This window comes from Idiotropiscis lumnitzeri, chromosome 16 (genome assembly GCF_059441095.1).
Source record: "Idiotropiscis lumnitzeri isolate Australia: NSW breed Sydney's pygmy pipehorse chromosome 16, RoL_Ilum_1.0, whole genome shotgun sequence".
NCBI classification, from domain to species: Eukaryota; Metazoa; Chordata; class Actinopteri; order Syngnathiformes; family Syngnathidae; genus Idiotropiscis; species Idiotropiscis lumnitzeri.
The window spans coordinates 16,315,614-16,332,251 of record NC_142406.1 but is presented as its reverse complement, the minus strand read 5'-3'; the positions used below and the strand labels follow the sequence as shown (position 1 = coordinate 16,332,251).

The window sequence follows — 16,638 nt, the reverse complement described above, 5'->3', positions numbered from 1 at the left end:
ACTTTAGCGTGTAAATCCAGCAGGTGACGGCTCAGGTGCGGCGCTGCGACCGGCTTACGGGGGCGGCGGCACGCCATCTGCTCTTTATGATACGCAGGCGCCGTCGTGCGCTCCTTCGGATTCTGCTTGCTCGAATCATGCCCAGTTGTTGGCGAACGAGGGGATGAGTGGGCCGTCTTTCTCTGATTGGTTGTTTTTCCTCGGGCGCAGAGGTTGAAAAATGGAACGAGCCTATTTTGGCAAAACAAGTGGAAAGTACTGAAATGTGGGTCGGGGTAAAAAGTCGTCACAAAAATAGATACTCAAGTAAAGGACAGCTCCCCAAAAAAAAAAATTACAAAAAAATAACGACCGAGTAAGGTATTTCGACTTTCCACGACTGTGTGTGTGTGTGTGTGTGTGTGTGCTGGCTTTCGACACGCTGACGAGGAAGGGAATCCTGTGATTGAAAAGGGGGCGGAGAGATTAACGAAGGAGTTGTGTGGCCGAGGTGGCCTAAAGAGGATTTGGCAGCGGAACAAAAGCAACAGCCGAAAAACGGGCCTTCCAATGTCGTCAAATCCCATTGACCAGACTTTAGGGGGTGGGGCTCTATTTTTAGCGGCAAAGTTCAAGCTCATTGTCGTCACGGTGACGAGGAGCTCTCCGTCGCCATGGCAACAAGTGATCGGGAGGAAGAAGACCAAAAACAAGCTCCTCTTTAGCTTCTGTTTTGTGGAATAAGTCAGTGGGACGTTGGTTCTCAAACTAGGGCTCGGGGACACTTGGGGGTCCGTGAGCCGTCATACGGATGTCATTTTCATCATTTTGTAAAACTTTTTTGTTGTTGTTGTAAAAAGTAGCTCCACATTCATGGAAAGCTCAAAGTTGTTCTTCTCAAACACGTCACAGCAAGTCTAAGTGTTACATGCAACGACCGGAGACACTTAACATTTGTTTCCAAAGGCTTTATTGAAATGTAACATGTGACCACCAAATGACGATACGAAATGTCAAAATATGCAAACGGGGGGAGTCCGACAAGCTGCTGACGGTGATCGCCCCACCGCCCCCCCCCCGAGGCTCAGCGGTGGATTCTGTACGTGAGGATCTTGCGGCTGAGATTGCGAGCCAAGCGGTCCACGGCGCTGCCGACATGTCCCAGCTCCTTTTTGGACTTCAGCCCCTCGATGTTTCCGCTGTACCACAGCACCCAGCCGCCCAGCGACAGCACCACCAACAGAGCACCTGTGCGCAGGACACACAAAATCCATATTTGATTTGTAATCTCCCTTCACACGCAGCCAAGTGGCCAGTCCTGCACAAGTTGTTTGCCACAGCAGATGCTTGTGTGCACTCGCATACCAGTGTAGACAAGCAAGTCGCCAAAGTCTCGCCCTTTCACCTCCAGGGGGGCGAAGACCCCCAGCAGCAGGGCGGTGGCCCCCAGGACGTCCATCAGTACGGCGATGGCCAAAGCCAGTTTGCAGTGAGACAGGCCGTCACACAGGCCCATGGTGGCTGACTTTGCAGGTGAGGGTGCGGCCTAAAAAAAAGAAAAGAATGAACATGAGTTAAGAAACACATGCACGGAGATTTGAATTCGCCCCACGAGTGCTCTTGGGAGTGATTGTAAGCATCCAGGCTACTATTAAAACGCCTTCAACATCTTCATCGTCACCAGAAGAAAAAAATGCAAAATGTGTCAAAGGTCAGGCGTCCCGACACACCAGTGAGACTTACTTGTTGCACTTGCTCGCCGCGCTGCCTCAAAACCTTCTTTTAACGTATTTAATCTTTCCTCAAACACATTTAGACACTTTTTTTTTTTTTTTTTTGTGTTCTCCTCCCACTTCCGTTATTCACTTCCGCGTTTTTGCACCTCCGCCCCGCCCACGCCTACCTTGAGGCGTCCCACGTGAGCGTGCACACGAACGAACATCCGGGTACCTTCGACAAGGGGCCGCGAAGTTGTAGTACGCCTGCGCATGAATCTGCCCACCTGTTGGGGCTTCTTATAATCAGGTAATTGGTCGTATTACAGAAGAATAACCGTGAAACTTCCACGCGACTCCTCGTGAGCGTTGAAATCGTCTTATTGTTTGTTTTCCCGTTCGCAGGATGGATCCAGCAAGCGGCTCGGCCGATGAGAGCGTACCAGGTAACGGCCCGCCACTTTTCATAGTTGACAAACTGCGACAAAACTTGCAAACTGTTTCAGGAGCAAAAATATCGCCTTCATTGGTGGGGCCGAAGATTCCAGCAATGTTTCTTCCACATTTTCTTTCCCTCCCAAAATGATATGTTACGACTCATTCTGATTTGTGCATTGTCCGATATCAATCTCAAGTAATAGATAGTAGCAAGTTTGTATGCGTGCTACCCGGATCAATTCCAAGTATTGGACGGTACCAAGTGTTTATATGCCTGCTGCTTAGTGCAGTCTCAGGTAATAGACGGTACCAGGTGAAAGAGTTTTGCTAGTTCGCTTCAGAAAATAGACAGCACTCGTAGACAAAATGAAGTTGCTCACATTTTTCAACTTGTTTCCATTAATGCCTTTTAAAACGACATCAAGATTATTGTGATAAGGTGACTCCTGCAATAAAAAAATGACAACTGTTTTTGCATCAATAACGTAAAAGTAATTAAGCTATGCACAGCTTTTTGTGACCTTAACCATGTGATTAGTTTTTGTTTTTTTTAAACGAAAAATAATTTCCTCACCTTCGGTTCTTTATTAAGCCGTATGAGGCATTGTTTGACGTTGAGAGCCATTTACTCAGAAACACGCCGGCACTGATAATCTTTAAGTAGTCTTAGCAAAATAATAATGTTCACGTGTAATTGATATCATTTAACGAGATGTTTATAATTGCATTTATAGTTTGCAGTGACGTGCATCTGTATTGTCATTCTCCAGCAGCAGCAGCAGCAGCAGCAGGAGGAGGAGGAGGAGGAGGTTTGTACCCAGACTCTTACGAAGTGTCGTTCCCCATGGAGGAGGGCACCGAGCAGCCCACCTCCTACCACCACGGCCAGCAGATGATGGACGGTACGGATTCTACAGTCAACAAAAAAAAAAAAAAGACAAAACAGGAGTGCTGTGGCTCCAAACAAACACCTACTGCATGACTGCAAACGAATATCCTTGTTGTTCCGTGTGATTTGGCCCTCGCAGAGCCCAACATGCAGGAGCCGTCGCAGTACAGCCCCTTCGTCCTGGTGTCCAACCTGCGGGCTCACCTCTACGTGGCGCTGGAGAAGAACGCCTGGCTGCAGAGGCGCATCGAGGAGCTGGAGGATGAGCGCAACTTCCTGCGCTGCCAGCTGGACCGCCTCATCGTGGGCGTGCGGGGCTTGGAGGGTAACGCAAACCAAATCATTGTGTCGACCTGAACTCTGCTCGATTAATGCTAACGTATAATGAGAAACGCCATAGTCAGGCTAACAGGAATTAGCATGAACATTACGATGAATGTTAACGTTCAAATAACGATTCTTTACGTGCGGCGCAGCAACACTTACAGACTGCAAATGTTACTTATACTAGGCAAGACTCCAAACTTGTTTTGAATGTCTGAATGTAATATTCATGACAGAGAAAGTCAAGTCAAACAATCAGCGAAACATGGCATTCTGATTCATATTACGTCTATGGAATAACGAGAGTGGGTGCAGAGAACGGATTATTGTCAAGAAATGTTGCACTTGGGAGAAAATAAAGTTTTGCTGATGTTTTTTTTTTTTTTAATTGTCAGAGTGGTGGGGGGGCACCCAGCGGGGTGTGAAGATGCAGCCTGCCAGCCCCACTAGCCCCCCCTCACCCATGACCACCCGCTCCGGGATGACCCTGAAGCGCCTGCACCATGGCAACGCCATCCCTGGTGGGGAGAGAAAAAAAAACTAAACAAGTTTGGACAGTTTTGTCATCAGGCGAGGACTGACTATGAATCCTTGCGTCCTGATGGCAGTCAAGCAGGAGTTTCACCTGGAGGAGGAAAACTTCTACACGGACGAGGAGTACCTGGAGGAGCAGGAGGAGGACGATGACGACAACGACGAAGAGGACGCCTCTTTGCTGGAGGCCGGCACCAAGAAGAAGGGCCGAGGGCGAGCCGGCGAGCCCAGGATGAAGATGAGGAGGATCTTCCGCATCACCCACGGCAGGGAGAGGCAGAGAGGTGAGAGGTCGCCGCGTCGAATAAAGCGACCGGTCCCGGGCGCGTTCTCCCGCCACGAGAAACGCTTTGAAAATGATGAGTCAATGTCGGGTGACGGGAAATGCTTTCATAGTCGGTAGCATCTGGGCTAAAAATTGGAGAGAATATTAATTGAAGGTCACGTGCGAAGGTGGGCGTGCATTTTCTTGAGCACGCGCAGCTTTTGAGAGTTGTGTGAACCGAACGACCGACCTCTCGTATGTAGTCAAAGACCCGGAGGGCGTTCTGATCCGCTACAAGAAGATCTTGGCCACCTACCAGCGTGTGAGAAGCATGTCCCGAGCTTTCCAAATCCACGGGGTGGACCGCAACACCATGGCCTCCACCTCCCCCATCGCCGAGCTCCTGCTGGTGGCGCCGGACAAGGTCAGCTCCTTTTGATCCTTTTTTTTTTTTTTTTAATGTTCTTCAGTGGCGAGCCGTGCGTTTGCCGACTTCACAGTCATCATGATAGCAAACCCGTTCAAACCAGACTTGATACGCTAAGATAACATGAAAACGTTTCACAATTGACACAATTAGTGCCGTTGACGTTCGATTTTGAAATCTGAAATCTGATTGGCCCAGAAACGCGAGCAAGTAATCATCTGGTTCCTCCTCCTGCTGCAGATGGCCGAAGTGGGCGAGTTCGAGGCGGCCAAGGAGAAGCTTCTGGACTACGCCAGGCGCTGCTACAAAATCATGGACGAGCAGACGCACGGCAAAGTTCAGAACATGAAGAAAAGTCACAAGCTGCTGCCCATCTCGTACCGCTTCAGGAACTGAACGCCTTCAGCGCTTCTCTTTGGTTGGAAAAATGTGCACTTTGACTTTCCTTCACGTTACATAAAGGTGCTTGATATTTTTCCTGTATTTCTTTATTTATTCATTTTCATACGTTCTCCAATTGTTCTGGGGAAAAGTTGAAAAGAAGTGACCTCAATAAGTTTCCAATCAATTTTCTTTATGCCTTAAAGTGTACGCAACATGTTCATGGGGAAGTTGGAACTCCCAATATGTTGCATCCTTTGTTGAAATAAAAGTTGACGTTTTTGCAACAGTAAAAGCCTTTTTGTTTTTGGTTGAGTGTGAAATAACATTTTTTTGTTTGTTTTTTTTTTAATGCAAAATGAAATGATTTTGAAAGGTTGGAAATTCCAACTCAGACAACAGTTATGGTTGACTTCCATTACTGCAGCACCTCCCAGTGGACAAGGGGAGTAGTGTTAGAAAAAAATGAATACGTGAGATTGTTGCTGACTTATTGAATTTTAAAAACATTTATAATCAGAAAATGACAACTGACTTGCCATTATTTTTGTGTCCCAAATGCACTTTTGATAGCGCTTTAATTTATGAAAGGTCCTTCCAAATCTAATTTATTATTAATATTAATTCGCATAAACGCATACCAGCCTTTGCCACAAGATGGCACCAAAGTATTTTTGGTGCCAATGATTTCAAAACAGTTTCGAATGGTTGACTGACGCAGGAAGGAAGAAGTCGCACGCATTTGGGTCAAACTGTAAATTGTTTAATTTCACATATTTGCATGTTTACGCGGTACACCATCTTCTGATGGTTCTTCCTCATTTTGAAATCTCTTACAGTAAAAGTCTCGGGCGGTCCGCGGACATTCGAGCGCATAGCAAAGTCGTTTGATTTTGTTTTATTTGGCGACGTCATCGTCACGTGGACAGGAAAAGGAAAAAGGAGGAGTGCATGTTGGTTTGTCGAAGAAGTCTTCATCGTTTCTTTTCAAACTACGATAACAGTGCATGTCTGGCTTTTCAAGTGCACCTGCAGGTGTGCGCGTGCGTGCGTGCGCGCGTGCATCATCATCATAAGAGTCCAGTGCATATTTGTTAACTTGTCTGTGTGAGTTTCCCTTAGTACATGGCTCAGTGTGTGTCTGTCTCTGTGTTTGTGTGTGTGCGTGTGCGCGTGCGCGCGATTTTCACAGGACGCTGGGGTTCCTAAAGTTGTGTCCTGCAAAGCGGGCCTGGTCTCCCAACTCCTCCTCGATCCTGCAGACAAGAAGACGGGAAGAAATGAAACGCATATTGCATTCTGGGAATCGTGTTTTGCTGATGACGTCACCAGGTGTAGCCCGCGCGCCTCCACTAGCATTTGGTGGCTAATGCTAAAGTAAGTCTGAACTGGATCTAATTTCTGTTCCTCCTCGAATCTCCCTCACTTTCCTCATCTCCACCCGCAAAGGATTGTGGGTATGCAGGTGTGGCCACTCACCTCATGAGCTGGTTGTATTTGGCCAACCTTTCGGACCTGCAGGGGGCGCCGGTCTTTATCTGCAACAAGCACAAGTCAAGTTGTAAGTCACAAGTGATGATGATGATGGTGTGTGTGTGTGTGCGTGCTCACCTGTCCAGTGCACAGTCCGACCACCAGGTCTGCGATGAAGGTGTCCTCGGTCTCCCCGGAGCGGTGGCTGACCATGACGCCCCAGCCGTTGGCCTGAGCCAGTTTGCACCTGCAGGGGGCGACACTCGCATCAGAAGGCGAAGAGGAAGTGGCCCCAAACGCACAGGAAGTGGCAACATCTGGCTTGTTTCATCGCCATGGTAACCGGGAGTCAGGTAGCACACATCACCTTGAGTTTTTTTACGAGAAGATATGATATGTCCGGCGGCGGGGTGGCGGGTTTAGTACCTTTGAACCCCAAGACTAGTTTGGAACCACCAACTTTCTCACTAAGTTCAGACAAGTTTGACACCCTGCCCTTAATTTTTCATTTTTTCGTGATTGCGCTCGCTGCTGTTTTTGCGTTTGCGTGGCGTACGCTTGTATGGCCTCCGTGACGGAGCCGATCTGGTTGACTTTGAGCAGCAGGCAGTTGCAGGCGCGTTCCTCGGCCGCCTTCTCGATGCGCTTGGGATTGGTCACCGTCAGGTCATCGCCCACCACCTGGATGCCGACCCGGGCCGTCAGACGCGACCACGCCTCCCAGTCGTCCTGGTCGAACGGGTCCTCGATGGACACCACTGACGGAGGAGAGAGGGCGGAGACGCGTCACACGGTTTGGGCGGTCTGGGGTCGAGGTCGAGGTCACGCTGACCCACCCGGGTAGTTGTTGACGAAGCCCCGGTAGATGTCCGCCAGCTCCTCTGCGCTGATGCGGCGCTCGGCGTCCGGCGGGGACTTGAAGTCCAGGTCGTACTTGCCCTCGCGGTAGAACTCGGAGGCGGCCACGTCCATGCCCACCACCACCTTGTCGGTGAAGCCCGCCTTCTCGATGGCCGTCTGAAGGAGGTCCAGAGCTGGTGGCAGCGCACAAACGTCATCGTCATCGTCATCATCATCGCGGTCGTCTTCTTCCTCACCCTCGCTGTTCTCCAAGATGTTGGGTGCGAACCCTCCCTCGTCTCCCACGTTGGTGGCGTCCTGCCCGTACTTCTGCTGGATGACGCCCTTCAGTGTGTGGTACAGCTCGGCGCCTATCCGCAACGCCTCCCTTCGCCAAAAGTGCAAACGAACACGCAGTCAGCCGCGGCGGGGCGAAAAACACGGCCATTTTGTCTCGGAAGGAAGTCGTACTTGAAGGACTCGGCGCCCACGGGAAGCACCATGAACTCCTGCATGGCCAGTTTGTTTCCGGCGTGGGAACCTCCGTTGATGACGTTGAACGCCTGCGCGCCGCCAAAGTAGGTGAGGAAGAAAAGAACAAGGAGTAAGAGGAAGAGCAAGACCAAGATTGCATCTCGTCCATATCGGGACTCACGGGAACGGGCAAAACCATTTCGGTGTTTCCGGCCAGGTCGGCGATGTGTCTGTAAAGGGGGACGTCCTTGTGGGCGGCGCCCGCCTTGCAGATGGCTAATGACACGCCCAGGATGGCGTTGGCCCCAAACTGAGCTGCGGCCAGTCACATGACAGGAAGTCGTCGGTCACATTCTGCCTTTGTGTGCCGAATTTGCGCTCGTCGCACTCCGCAAAATCTTACATTTGTTTTCCGTGCCGTCCATCTCGATCATCATGTTGTCCAGCTGCTCTTGTTCCACCACGCTGATGCTCTTCACACACACACACACACACACACATTTTAAGTATACGTGAGCAGGCTGGTCAAAATTCTCCTGAGTACTCACAGAGGCGATCAGCGCAGGACCCAACGTGTCGTTGATGTGTCCGACGGCCTTCAGGACGCCTGAAGAGGAGAGAAAAGTACAACTTTTCATGTTCATGTCAAGCCAAAGATGCCAGGAAACGCTCCCGACACACCCCAGCCTCGCTGTCTGCCTCCATCGCTTGCGTTCAGGTTGGAAGACAGCAAGAAAGAGGTAAAAGATTGCAGCGAGCGAGCGAGCAAGCGAGGCTCCAGGCTGCCCCCTGTGGGTGGCGTCTGGAAGTGCACTTTGCTCACCTTTTCCCTTGTATCTGCTCTTGTCTCCATCTCTGAGCTCCAAGGCCTCGTAGATGCCCGTCGACGCGCCGCTGGGAACCGCCGCGCGAAACACTCCTGCGGCGAGACAAAAAAAAAAGTGGCAGGGCAAAACATTTGGTACAGTCGTATTTTAGTTGACTTGTTTTCTGCTTCTTTAGTGTGAGCTCGGCTTCACCTTTGTCGGTGCGGAGGTCTACCTCCACGGTGGGATTCCCTCGAGAGTCCAGGATCTCCCTGGCCACGATGCTGACGATCGACATCCTGCGGGAGGACGAGAGCAGACGGCAACGTCACGTGACCGAGCACGAGCGAACAGGTGAGCCGACTTTGCGACACGGCGGCCTGGTGCTTTGAAGCCCGGGTGGCCAAAATGTTTTTTTTTTTTTTTTATGGCTTCCGTCTTGGGCGAGCGTGCGTCTTCCCGCCTGCCGCCGTCGTTATGTGTGTGTTTGTGTTTTTTTTCCTGTTTGAGGCTCCGCTCTCCAACACTGCAGCGGTTGTCTCCTCCTGAGCATAAAAGAACATCGTGTCCACGTTTTGGTGCTGTGTGCGGAGGGCCACGTTTGATTTTGAAAACTAAAAGATGGGCCTTGTTGACGAGGTGGAAAAAAAATTCTGTTGTGTTCAGGCCAAAGCAATAAAATGAAGGTCCCAATTTTCTGCATTTGGTCACGTGACATTCGCAGTGCGAGTTTGACGGCAAATGCGGTTGACAGCAGTTTTTTTTTTTTTTTTTTTTCAGAAAAAAGATGGAATCATTTTCTTAAAGGAGAAGTCAACCCCCCAAAATTCAACACTGCATTCTGATTTCATATCGCGTTTGTGAAAACCTGAAGCCGCAAAATGTTTTCAGTCGACAAAAGTGGCAAAATGGCCGCCCTCTGAGATGGAATTTTTTTTTTTTTGCTGCTTAACTCATTTTCCACAAACGCAATCTTATTCAAAATGTCGTTTTTTGTCTACATAAATTTTTGGGGGGGGCGGGGGCAGGTTGACTTCCCCTTTAAATCTTATTCCACCAACCAACCATTAGACAGAATAATTTTACTTGGTTGAAAATTTTGGAGTTTAATTGTTGTGTTCTGCGTGTTTCCAGCAAACTTCAAGCGGGAGTGACAACTTGAAGCAAGCACACTCTGCTCTTTCTTTTGGAAGAACTGTGCACGTGAGTCTTCTTTTCATTTCCTCCAAGTGATGTTATACACTCGTCTCCCATTTGTTGGCAAGTGAGAGAACGACTTGAAAAGTGTCTTGAAATAAGTTGAAATGTGTCGGACGCACGTTGGAGAGGTAAAACCATGTAAGAACGCTTGTGGTCTCTCACGATATAGAAAGATTTTCACCTATCACGCTATTGGCCGAGAAATGCCACAAGATGGCGGCAAAGCATTACTTTTGTCAGCATGGTGAAAGCGCTATCTTGTCAAAGTTAAAGTGAGTAAATGACATTCCTCAAGTCACTTGAACATAGTTCAATGCCACCCATTCCCCACACGAGGGCGCCAAAGTAATATAGAAGTCAAGGAAAATGGTGGCAGGCTTTGATGGACCGTAAAAAAAAATAACGCTAGGGAACCTGTCTGGGCCGGGGTCCTTCCATTTGACACATATTGGGGTACCTAATGAAGCGTCCCCTGAGGGTGTCCACAAACAAGCGGCGCCGTTTCTTATTTTTCTGCTTGAATCCACTCAAAAAATCTCTTCCTTTCCTTTCCGTTGGCTCGCTCGCTCGGCTCGCTTGTTGTTGTGCACGTTGGCGCGTGTTATGTAAACCCGCGTGGAGCGAGCGAGAGAGGGACGGAGGGAGGGAGGGAGGATCCTGAACGCATCACGCCACACCTTCCTCCTGCCTCTGACTGCAGTGCTCTCCAGAAAGCACAGCAGACGCCGTGCTGCAGTGCATCCTGGGTAAAGCAACGCTCGTCACAAGCCACATTTTTTTTTTCGGTGTTAGATTTATTTACGCGACACACACACATAACCTGAACGGCAACCGCGCGTGTGTTTTTAATCCGTCCAGCCAGGCACACGCACAATAAGGGCGGCGGATTAAGACAAAAATGTCGGCAAGCCGATGGAGGATAAAATGCATCCAGAGATAAATAATTAAACATGCCAGTTTGGAGACAGAAGGCAGTCACGCACGCACGCACACACACACACACGTGCTGGGAGGAAATGGCGTGCAGGCACGTCATTGACTTCAGTGAATTTGTCTAAAGTGGACAATCAGCGCTTATTTAAGATTTTAAGAATTTATTGATTTGAACATTTGACTTCCAGCACTAAGGACCAGCAACACACTAAAAACAAGTTTCACACACACACACACACACACACACACACACACGCATGCGCACGCACACCCCTGCACCTGACAGTCATTTAACATGAATGCACTGACTATCTGACACACACACACACACACACACACACGCTTGGACAGTCCTGCTCAAACACACATTGACATTTGCTTTTAAAAATACAAGTGTGTGTGAAAAAAAACACGCATAGAAAAACATAGTTGTCCAAGTAAAAATAGAAGTAGAATTGAGTTTTGTCACACATTACAGCAAACATTGCAAAACATGCACACACTTTATATATTTATTTATTTATTTTTTTACTGTCGCCAAGATACATAATAGCATGCACACACACGCTGAAAAGTAATGCTGCACTAAAACACACACACACAAAATTACTGGAGCGACACACGCACACTTGGTAGAATAAATGATAGCAAAGATACATAAAAGCGTGCAGACATGCGCCGAAAAATAATACTGCACACACACACAATATGACTGCAGCAAAGATATGAGCACACACACACGCACACACGCACACACACGCAGCATCGTACTAAACATGGCGGCATTGTCGTTGTTACCTGCCGTGTGCTTCGTGCGCGAGGCTGAGATGCTTCTGGAGCACTACAAGCATCCAGAAAGGAAAACAGGACGGAGGCGGGAGAAGAGGATGGGGGATTTAGGGAAGAGGGGGGGCACAGTGATGATGGGAGGGGGGGGGGGCGGCGGGGATGACTCAGAGGAGGAGGGTTGGAAGGAGAGTGTGATGATGGAGGGTAAGGGCTGAGGTGCAGAGGAGGTAAAAATAGACCAGGGGAGGGTGGCAAGAGTGGGGGGGTGCTTGAGGGGGTCTACTCCGCAGTGGGGTGCGCTCCACTTATCTTACGTAATCCATCCTCCAGCAGAGAGGATGCTCCCCCCTTACATGCAAAACAATCACGGCACCAGTCAAGGCGATGCTAATGATAATGCTACAGCTAACTTCCGTTAAGCCAGACATCACGATGCAAATGTGTGAAACTCTTTGTCAAACTCTGTGTATTCACACACACACATGCATGTTGTTGCTGCAGGAACCTGCTTGTTTTCATCTATTGGAGGCTGACATGCAGAGGAGGAGGTGTGTGTCTGTGTGCGTGTGTTGTGATGTTGGTGAGGTGGAAAGTGAATTTGAGTGAACGTGAAATGGGGCAAACAGTCACACTCAAATACTTGTTTTAAAAGTACTGTTAAAGGTGCAATATTAAACAATATATCCAAAATGGCTTGATTTGTCGCCCTCTCGTGGTCATGGACGACAATGCAAGCCGGTTGAGCAACTTTCAATCACAGTAAATGAAAAAAAAACACGACGCAAAGTGGATAAAAGGTACTAAAATTATTTACACTTGACGTACCGACGACCCTTCAATCAACTCGTCAATCAAGGCGATGTTGACTCTTATAAGAAACAAGTCCGACGGTACGTAAACGCAACACGCCTCACATTTCCTGATTACGGCACTGCTCGTTTGCCGTTTGCGGAAAGTCCTCGAACGCCTCACGACTCTTTTTCGGCGTTCAGCGGCTCAAAGGCGTCAAAGTCGGCAAGGAAGGTAGGACTTTTCGCGCATAAATTTGCCTTTTCACCACACATGCGATCGTTTCTCAGTACCCCCGAGAGCACAAAAACAAACAGAAAGTGTGGGCGAGCGAACGAACGAACGAAGCAAACAAAACAACTGGACACAAGTACGAGTTCAAGAGCTACTGCTAACGAGCCAGCTGTGCTAACTTAAAAGAAATGTTTCAACAACAAACTAAAACATGTTGTAAATGTTGACCCGTCGCTTGTCCAAAACAAACAAATTGATTGAACACTAGAGTGTCCCAAAAGTTTTTTGTTGTTTAATTTCGTTTTTGACAGCACAGTTTTGTTGTGGGTGTGGCCTTGGCGGATGTGACTCACTTCACTCGCATGACTTGACTTGACTTGATGTTACATTCACTTGGAAAATGAAAACAAAAAAACGAAAAAAAAAATGGGGGGGGGGGCGGCCTTGAATGGCTTTGCTTGCCCACTGTTGTCCCCACTGGCTTTGTCACGTGACTTTATGGAGCGAGCACGTCACCAAGAGGTTGTATGGAAAAAGAACAAAGAAAGTGCAAAAGTTAAATGGCGCACACTTTACATTGCTATTGTGCTTTTACGTTACTTTTTCAAAATATATTTTGCATTACATTGCATTGTTTAACATGACACTTGAGTTAGACTGAAGAATAATATGACACAAGGTTAAAAACAGTGTTCCAAATCATGACTTGAATAAGTACTTGGTCAAAAAACGACTCAGGTACTGAGTAACTGATGAATAACGGGTGTTTTTATTATTATTTGTTTTTAATCTGAGCATCAAATCAACACAATTTATTATTGTCCAATAATATCACTTGGTAACACCACCAAGTTAGATCTTTGCAAAATCACTCCACTGAAGGCACATTCAGCCCGGAGAAAAATGCTCTTGAAGTCTCTTTATTTGTTTGTAGCCCAACAGGCTCATCGTGCGTAGACGACCTTGAAAAACAGGAACAACATAGCTCAGAGCATGGGCGTTTCTTCGCCTTGAAATACTCAAGTAGAAAGTAATAAAATGCCAAGTACAATTACACCCCAAAAGTTACTAACTAAAAGTAAATATTGCACTAAGTATTTGCACCTTTAAGGGGCGGGGCCTAGTGACTATGTTGTATTTTTTTTCCCAATTTTCGACTGTTCCAGTTTGACGGGACATCACCTTTTTTTTTTGGTGGCGGTAGAGAAAGATGCCCTGCGTGGAACGAAAGGCGCTCTGCTCTCACTCTCGTCTTTGTCGATGTTTTCAAGCTTGCTCCCGTCTGTCAAACATGGAGCCAAGACTGCTGCTGTTGACATCAGTGCCGAGTTCGTCACGATGACGAAAATAATAATCGACATGATGATGATGGGGTAATTATGGCGAAACAAAGCAACAAATGAGTCGCGTTCCATCGTTAGAAACGCAACTATGGTTGTTTTGAAAATGCGCTATAAATAGATTTGCGTTGCGTTAGCGCTGAGAGCCAACGGATATTCCGACAAACGCAGCTTTTTAGGACGGAAAATGAGGAGCGAACGTGCACAATTAGCATTCCACATTTCTTGACTCCAGGTGCCACATTTTTTTTTTGTTTCCGCCGCTCAGATGCAGACCATCAAATGCGTGGTGGTGGGCGACGGCGCCGTGGGCAAGACCTGCCTGCTCATCTCCTACACCACCAACAAGTTCCCGTCAGAATACGTCCCCACGGTCAGACGCACACAAGTCTCAAATTCTCAAATCTTTTTGCTAGTTCTTATTTCCCTCTAAAAATATTTGTCTTATTTTTAATCTTTTGTCCCTGGAAAGGATTTCATTATTACTCAAAATATATGTATAAAAAAAATGAAATAGGGATGACTTTTTGCTCCAAATGTAGAGGTTTTTTTTCTTTAAAATGTTATTTAAAAAAAAAAAAAAATCAAACAATTGCAAACAAAGGTTAGCATTTTTTTTGTCAGACAGTTATTGTGGTGTTTTGTCTCAACACCTCCGCCTCCACATTCACCTTTGACCTTTTGCTCGCCTCAAATGAGACCTCGCCCTCCCGCGCGTTCAGGTGTTCGACAACTACGCCGTGACGGTGATGATCGGTGGCGAGCCGTACACTTTGGGACTCTTTGACACGGCGGGTATGGCGAGCCTATTTTTAATTTATTTTTGGGATCACGCTCTTTGTTGACGGCCGCGTGTCACCCCGCAGGCCAGGAGGACTACGACAGGCTGCGGCCGCTCAGCTACCCGCAGACGGACGTCTTCCTCGTCTGCTTCTCCGTGGTGTCGCCTTCGTCCTTTGAGAACGTCCGCGAGAAGGTGGCGAGCACCGCCGCCGGGCCGGCGCATTTCATTTTCACCGCGTGGAGCTCACAAACGCCGTTGCGAGTTTTTTTCTCAAGAGCGCCGCCGTGTCGTCACAGTGGGTGCCGGAGATCTCCCACCACTGCCCGCGGACGCCGTTCCTGTTGGTGGGCACGCAGATGGACCTGCGGGACGACGGCAACACGCTGGAGAAGCTGGCCAAGAACAAGCAGCGACCGCTGAGCGTCGAGATGGGCGACAAGCTGGCGCGGGAGCTCCGCGCCGTCAAATACGTCGAGTGTTCGGCACTCACGCAGGTGAGTCTTTTGGCATTTCTTGATTTAAAAAAAAAAAAAAAAAAGGTTTGGGGTGGCCTAAATCGTCTCCTCCTGATGCTGGACACCTCTGCTAAAATGGCCGACATCCTCGCTTGAGTATATCATGTCATTTTAACCCATGACCCGATCGCTGGCGTCAATTTAAAAAAAAATATATTATTAGCGATTCATTTTCATCACTTGTGATTTTTCAGTCATGTGAAAAAAATACACTCTGGATCTCTGATTTATTTATTTTTTTGTGCAAAATGTGCTGACGGTGTTTTTGCATTCGTGTTGTCACTCAGCGGGGCTTGAAAAACGTGTTTGACGAGGCCATCCTGGCGGCCCTGGAGCCTCCCGAGAACAAACCCAAGCGGCGCTGCGTCCTGCTCTAAGACGCCGCTCGGCCCGGACGCAGATGGCCAGGTGAACCGGGTGGGCGGGGCTTGGCGGTCGGTGGGCGTGCTCTTTACGTGGACGCGACACACGAGGAGGCGGCTCTGTTGCGTCGTTGCCACCTGGGAAACATTTGAAGGAAAACTGCCTCGGAAAATCTCAAACCGCACTTGGCGCCGCTTTCCGTCTTTGGGCTTTGTTCATCATTCCAACTTGAAGGGCCGAAGCAACTTGCGTGCTTCCATCATGATTGCAATGGGAACGCAAAAAGGGATTTGATTGAAGAAGCGGCCGGATGATTCTCAACTTTCAAGAGAAAACCTTTGCGAGCTTTGCTGAATGGATGCGCTGTTTGTCATAATCAATCGTTCGCTTTTAAATCAACCACACTGACTTTTCTTGACCCAAGTGCCTGATTTTTAGCATGATGCCACTCCTCCCGCACACATACACCCAAAAAAAAACCATCCATCCTGGCGCCCAATCTTTGATGGATGTTTCGATTGCGTGAATCAACTTTTCGCGAGGCCCCTCCTTTTGCTTACACCCTCCTTAAATGGGACGTCCACCTCCAGCAAATCGGCAAAATAGAATTGGCTCAATTTTGTACCACACCGAAGCCCTGAAAATCTCTTCCATCGTCGTGGGGCCTGCTCAGAAATATTATCATTATTCATAATTAATTAATTAAAGTGCCATGAGATAAAAAAAAAAATATATATATATATATATATATATATATGGGAAAAAAAAAGTGCAATTTATTGGGAGAGGGCTGGTGCAGTCTGTCATGCAATACCACTTTGTACCTCTTGAGGAGCTCTACTTGAGCGCACTCTTTGGCCAGTAGCGTGTCGGAACTCATGCTTTCCGTTTTTTTTTTTTTTTTTTTTTTTTTTCCTTAGACGATAGGCGTTGGAATCAAGTTGATCTTTTTTAGGGGGGTGTTTCCCAAGTCTTGAACTGGTCTTTTCAAACGTTGTCTTAATTCCCGATTGCTCTCTTGTGTTTGTTCTTCTTTACTGTCGACTTTGTAATCGATACGTGCCAACTAGAACACAAACAAGAAAAGCTTCTCGAAAAGCTTCTACAATGTCAGCTGCTGGCATGTAATAATAAACAAAAAAACAA

General features: G+C 47.9%; 4 protein-coding genes across 5 annotated transcripts; 2 read left to right on the top strand and 2 right to left on the bottom strand.

Annotated features, from left to right (window-relative positions):
- Positions 1-932: 932 nt before the first annotated feature.
- LOC148321822 (transmembrane protein 238-like) lies at positions 933-1,862 on the bottom strand. Its single transcript, XM_088318079.1, has 3 exons — positions 1,723-1,862; positions 1,345-1,525; positions 933-1,227 (listed from the first exon to the last, which is right to left on the bottom strand). The coding sequence occupies exons 2-3, from the start codon at positions 1,493-1,495 to the stop codon at positions 1,064-1,066; spliced, it is 315 nt and encodes a 104-aa protein (XP_088174205.1). The 5' UTR covers positions 1,496-1,525; positions 1,723-1,862; the 3' UTR covers positions 933-1,063.
- Positions 1,863-1,892: 30 nt separating this feature from the next.
- LOC148321821 (coiled-coil domain-containing protein 106-like) lies at positions 1,893-5,046 on the top strand. Of its 2 annotated transcripts, XM_088318075.1 has the most exons (8): positions 1,893-2,004; positions 2,100-2,140; positions 2,903-3,034; positions 3,161-3,346; positions 3,741-3,866; positions 3,954-4,163; positions 4,408-4,568; positions 4,812-5,046. In XM_088318075.1, the coding sequence occupies exons 2-8, from the start codon at positions 2,101-2,103 to the stop codon at positions 4,965-4,967; spliced, it is 1,011 nt and encodes a 336-aa protein (XP_088174201.1). In that variant the 5' UTR covers positions 1,893-2,004; position 2,100; the 3' UTR covers positions 4,968-5,046. The 2 variants fall into 2 exon arrangements, with proteins under 2 accessions (XP_088174201.1, XP_088174200.1); XM_088318074.1 differs by lacking the exon at positions 1,893-2,004 and having other exon boundaries at positions 2,018-2,140; positions 2,906-3,034.
- Positions 5,047-5,699: 653 nt separating this feature from the next.
- Positions 5,700-11,611, bottom strand: LOC148321820 (gamma-enolase-like). Its single transcript, XM_088319165.1, has 13 exons — positions 11,477-11,611; positions 8,759-8,844; positions 8,563-8,658; positions 8,288-8,346; positions 8,143-8,212; positions 7,921-8,054; positions 7,737-7,828; positions 7,523-7,653; positions 7,262-7,459; positions 6,982-7,183; positions 6,564-6,672; positions 6,432-6,490; positions 5,700-6,208 (listed from the first exon to the last, which is right to left on the bottom strand). The coding sequence occupies exons 1-13, from the start codon at positions 11,527-11,529 to the stop codon at positions 6,139-6,141; spliced, it is 1,359 nt and encodes a 452-aa protein (XP_088175291.1). The 5' UTR covers positions 11,530-11,611; the 3' UTR covers positions 5,700-6,138.
- A 777-nt stretch (positions 11,612-12,388) lies between these two features.
- LOC148321819 (cell division control protein 42 homolog) lies at positions 12,389-16,222 on the top strand. Its single transcript, XM_088319166.1, has 6 exons — positions 12,389-12,490; positions 14,099-14,203; positions 14,553-14,625; positions 14,697-14,806; positions 14,911-15,108; positions 15,417-16,222. Exons 2-6 carry the CDS (start codon positions 14,099-14,101, stop codon positions 15,504-15,506), a joined length of 576 nt encoding a protein of 191 aa, XP_088175292.1. The 5' UTR covers positions 12,389-12,490; the 3' UTR covers positions 15,507-16,222.
- Positions 16,223-16,638: the final 416 nt, after the last annotated feature.

Coding starts and splice junctions, on each gene's coding strand:
- LOC148321822 (XM_088318079.1), bottom strand. CDS start 1,495: ATGGGCCTGTGTGACGGCCTGTCTCACTGCAAACTGGCTTTGGCCATC. Junction 1,228..1,344: donor CGACTTGCTTGTCTACACTG/GTATGCGAGTGC, acceptor TCCTGCGCACAG/GTGCTCTGTTGGTGGTGCTG.
- LOC148321821 (XM_088318075.1), top strand. CDS start 2,101: ATGGATCCAGCAAGCGGCTCGGCCGATGAGAGCGTACCAG. Junction 3,347..3,740: donor GGGCGTGCGGGGCTTGGAGG/GTAACGCAAACC, acceptor TTTAATTGTCAG/AGTGGTGGGGGGGCACCCAG. Junction 4,164..4,407: donor CGGCAGGGAGAGGCAGAGAG/GTGAGAGGTCGC, acceptor TCTCGTATGTAG/TCAAAGACCCGGAGGGCGTT.
- LOC148321820 (XM_088319165.1), bottom strand. CDS start 11,529: ATGCTTGTAGTGCTCCAGAAGCATCTCAGCCTCGCGCACGAAGCACAC. Junction 8,055..8,142: donor GGACGGCACGGAAAACAAAT/GTAAGATTTTGC, acceptor GACTGGCCGCAG/CTCAGTTTGGGGCCAACGCC. Junction 7,829..7,920: donor AAATGGTTTTGCCCGTTCCC/GTGAGTCCCGAT, acceptor GGCGGCGCGCAG/GCGTTCAACGTCATCAACGG.
- LOC148321819 (XM_088319166.1), top strand. CDS start 14,099: ATGCAGACCATCAAATGCGTGGTGGTGGGCGACGGCGCCGTGGGCAAG. Junction 14,626..14,696: donor GGGACTCTTTGACACGGCGG/GTATGGCGAGCC, acceptor GTCACCCCGCAG/GCCAGGAGGACTACGACAGG. Junction 14,807..14,910: donor TTGAGAACGTCCGCGAGAAG/GTGGCGAGCACC, acceptor GTGTCGTCACAG/TGGGTGCCGGAGATCTCCCA.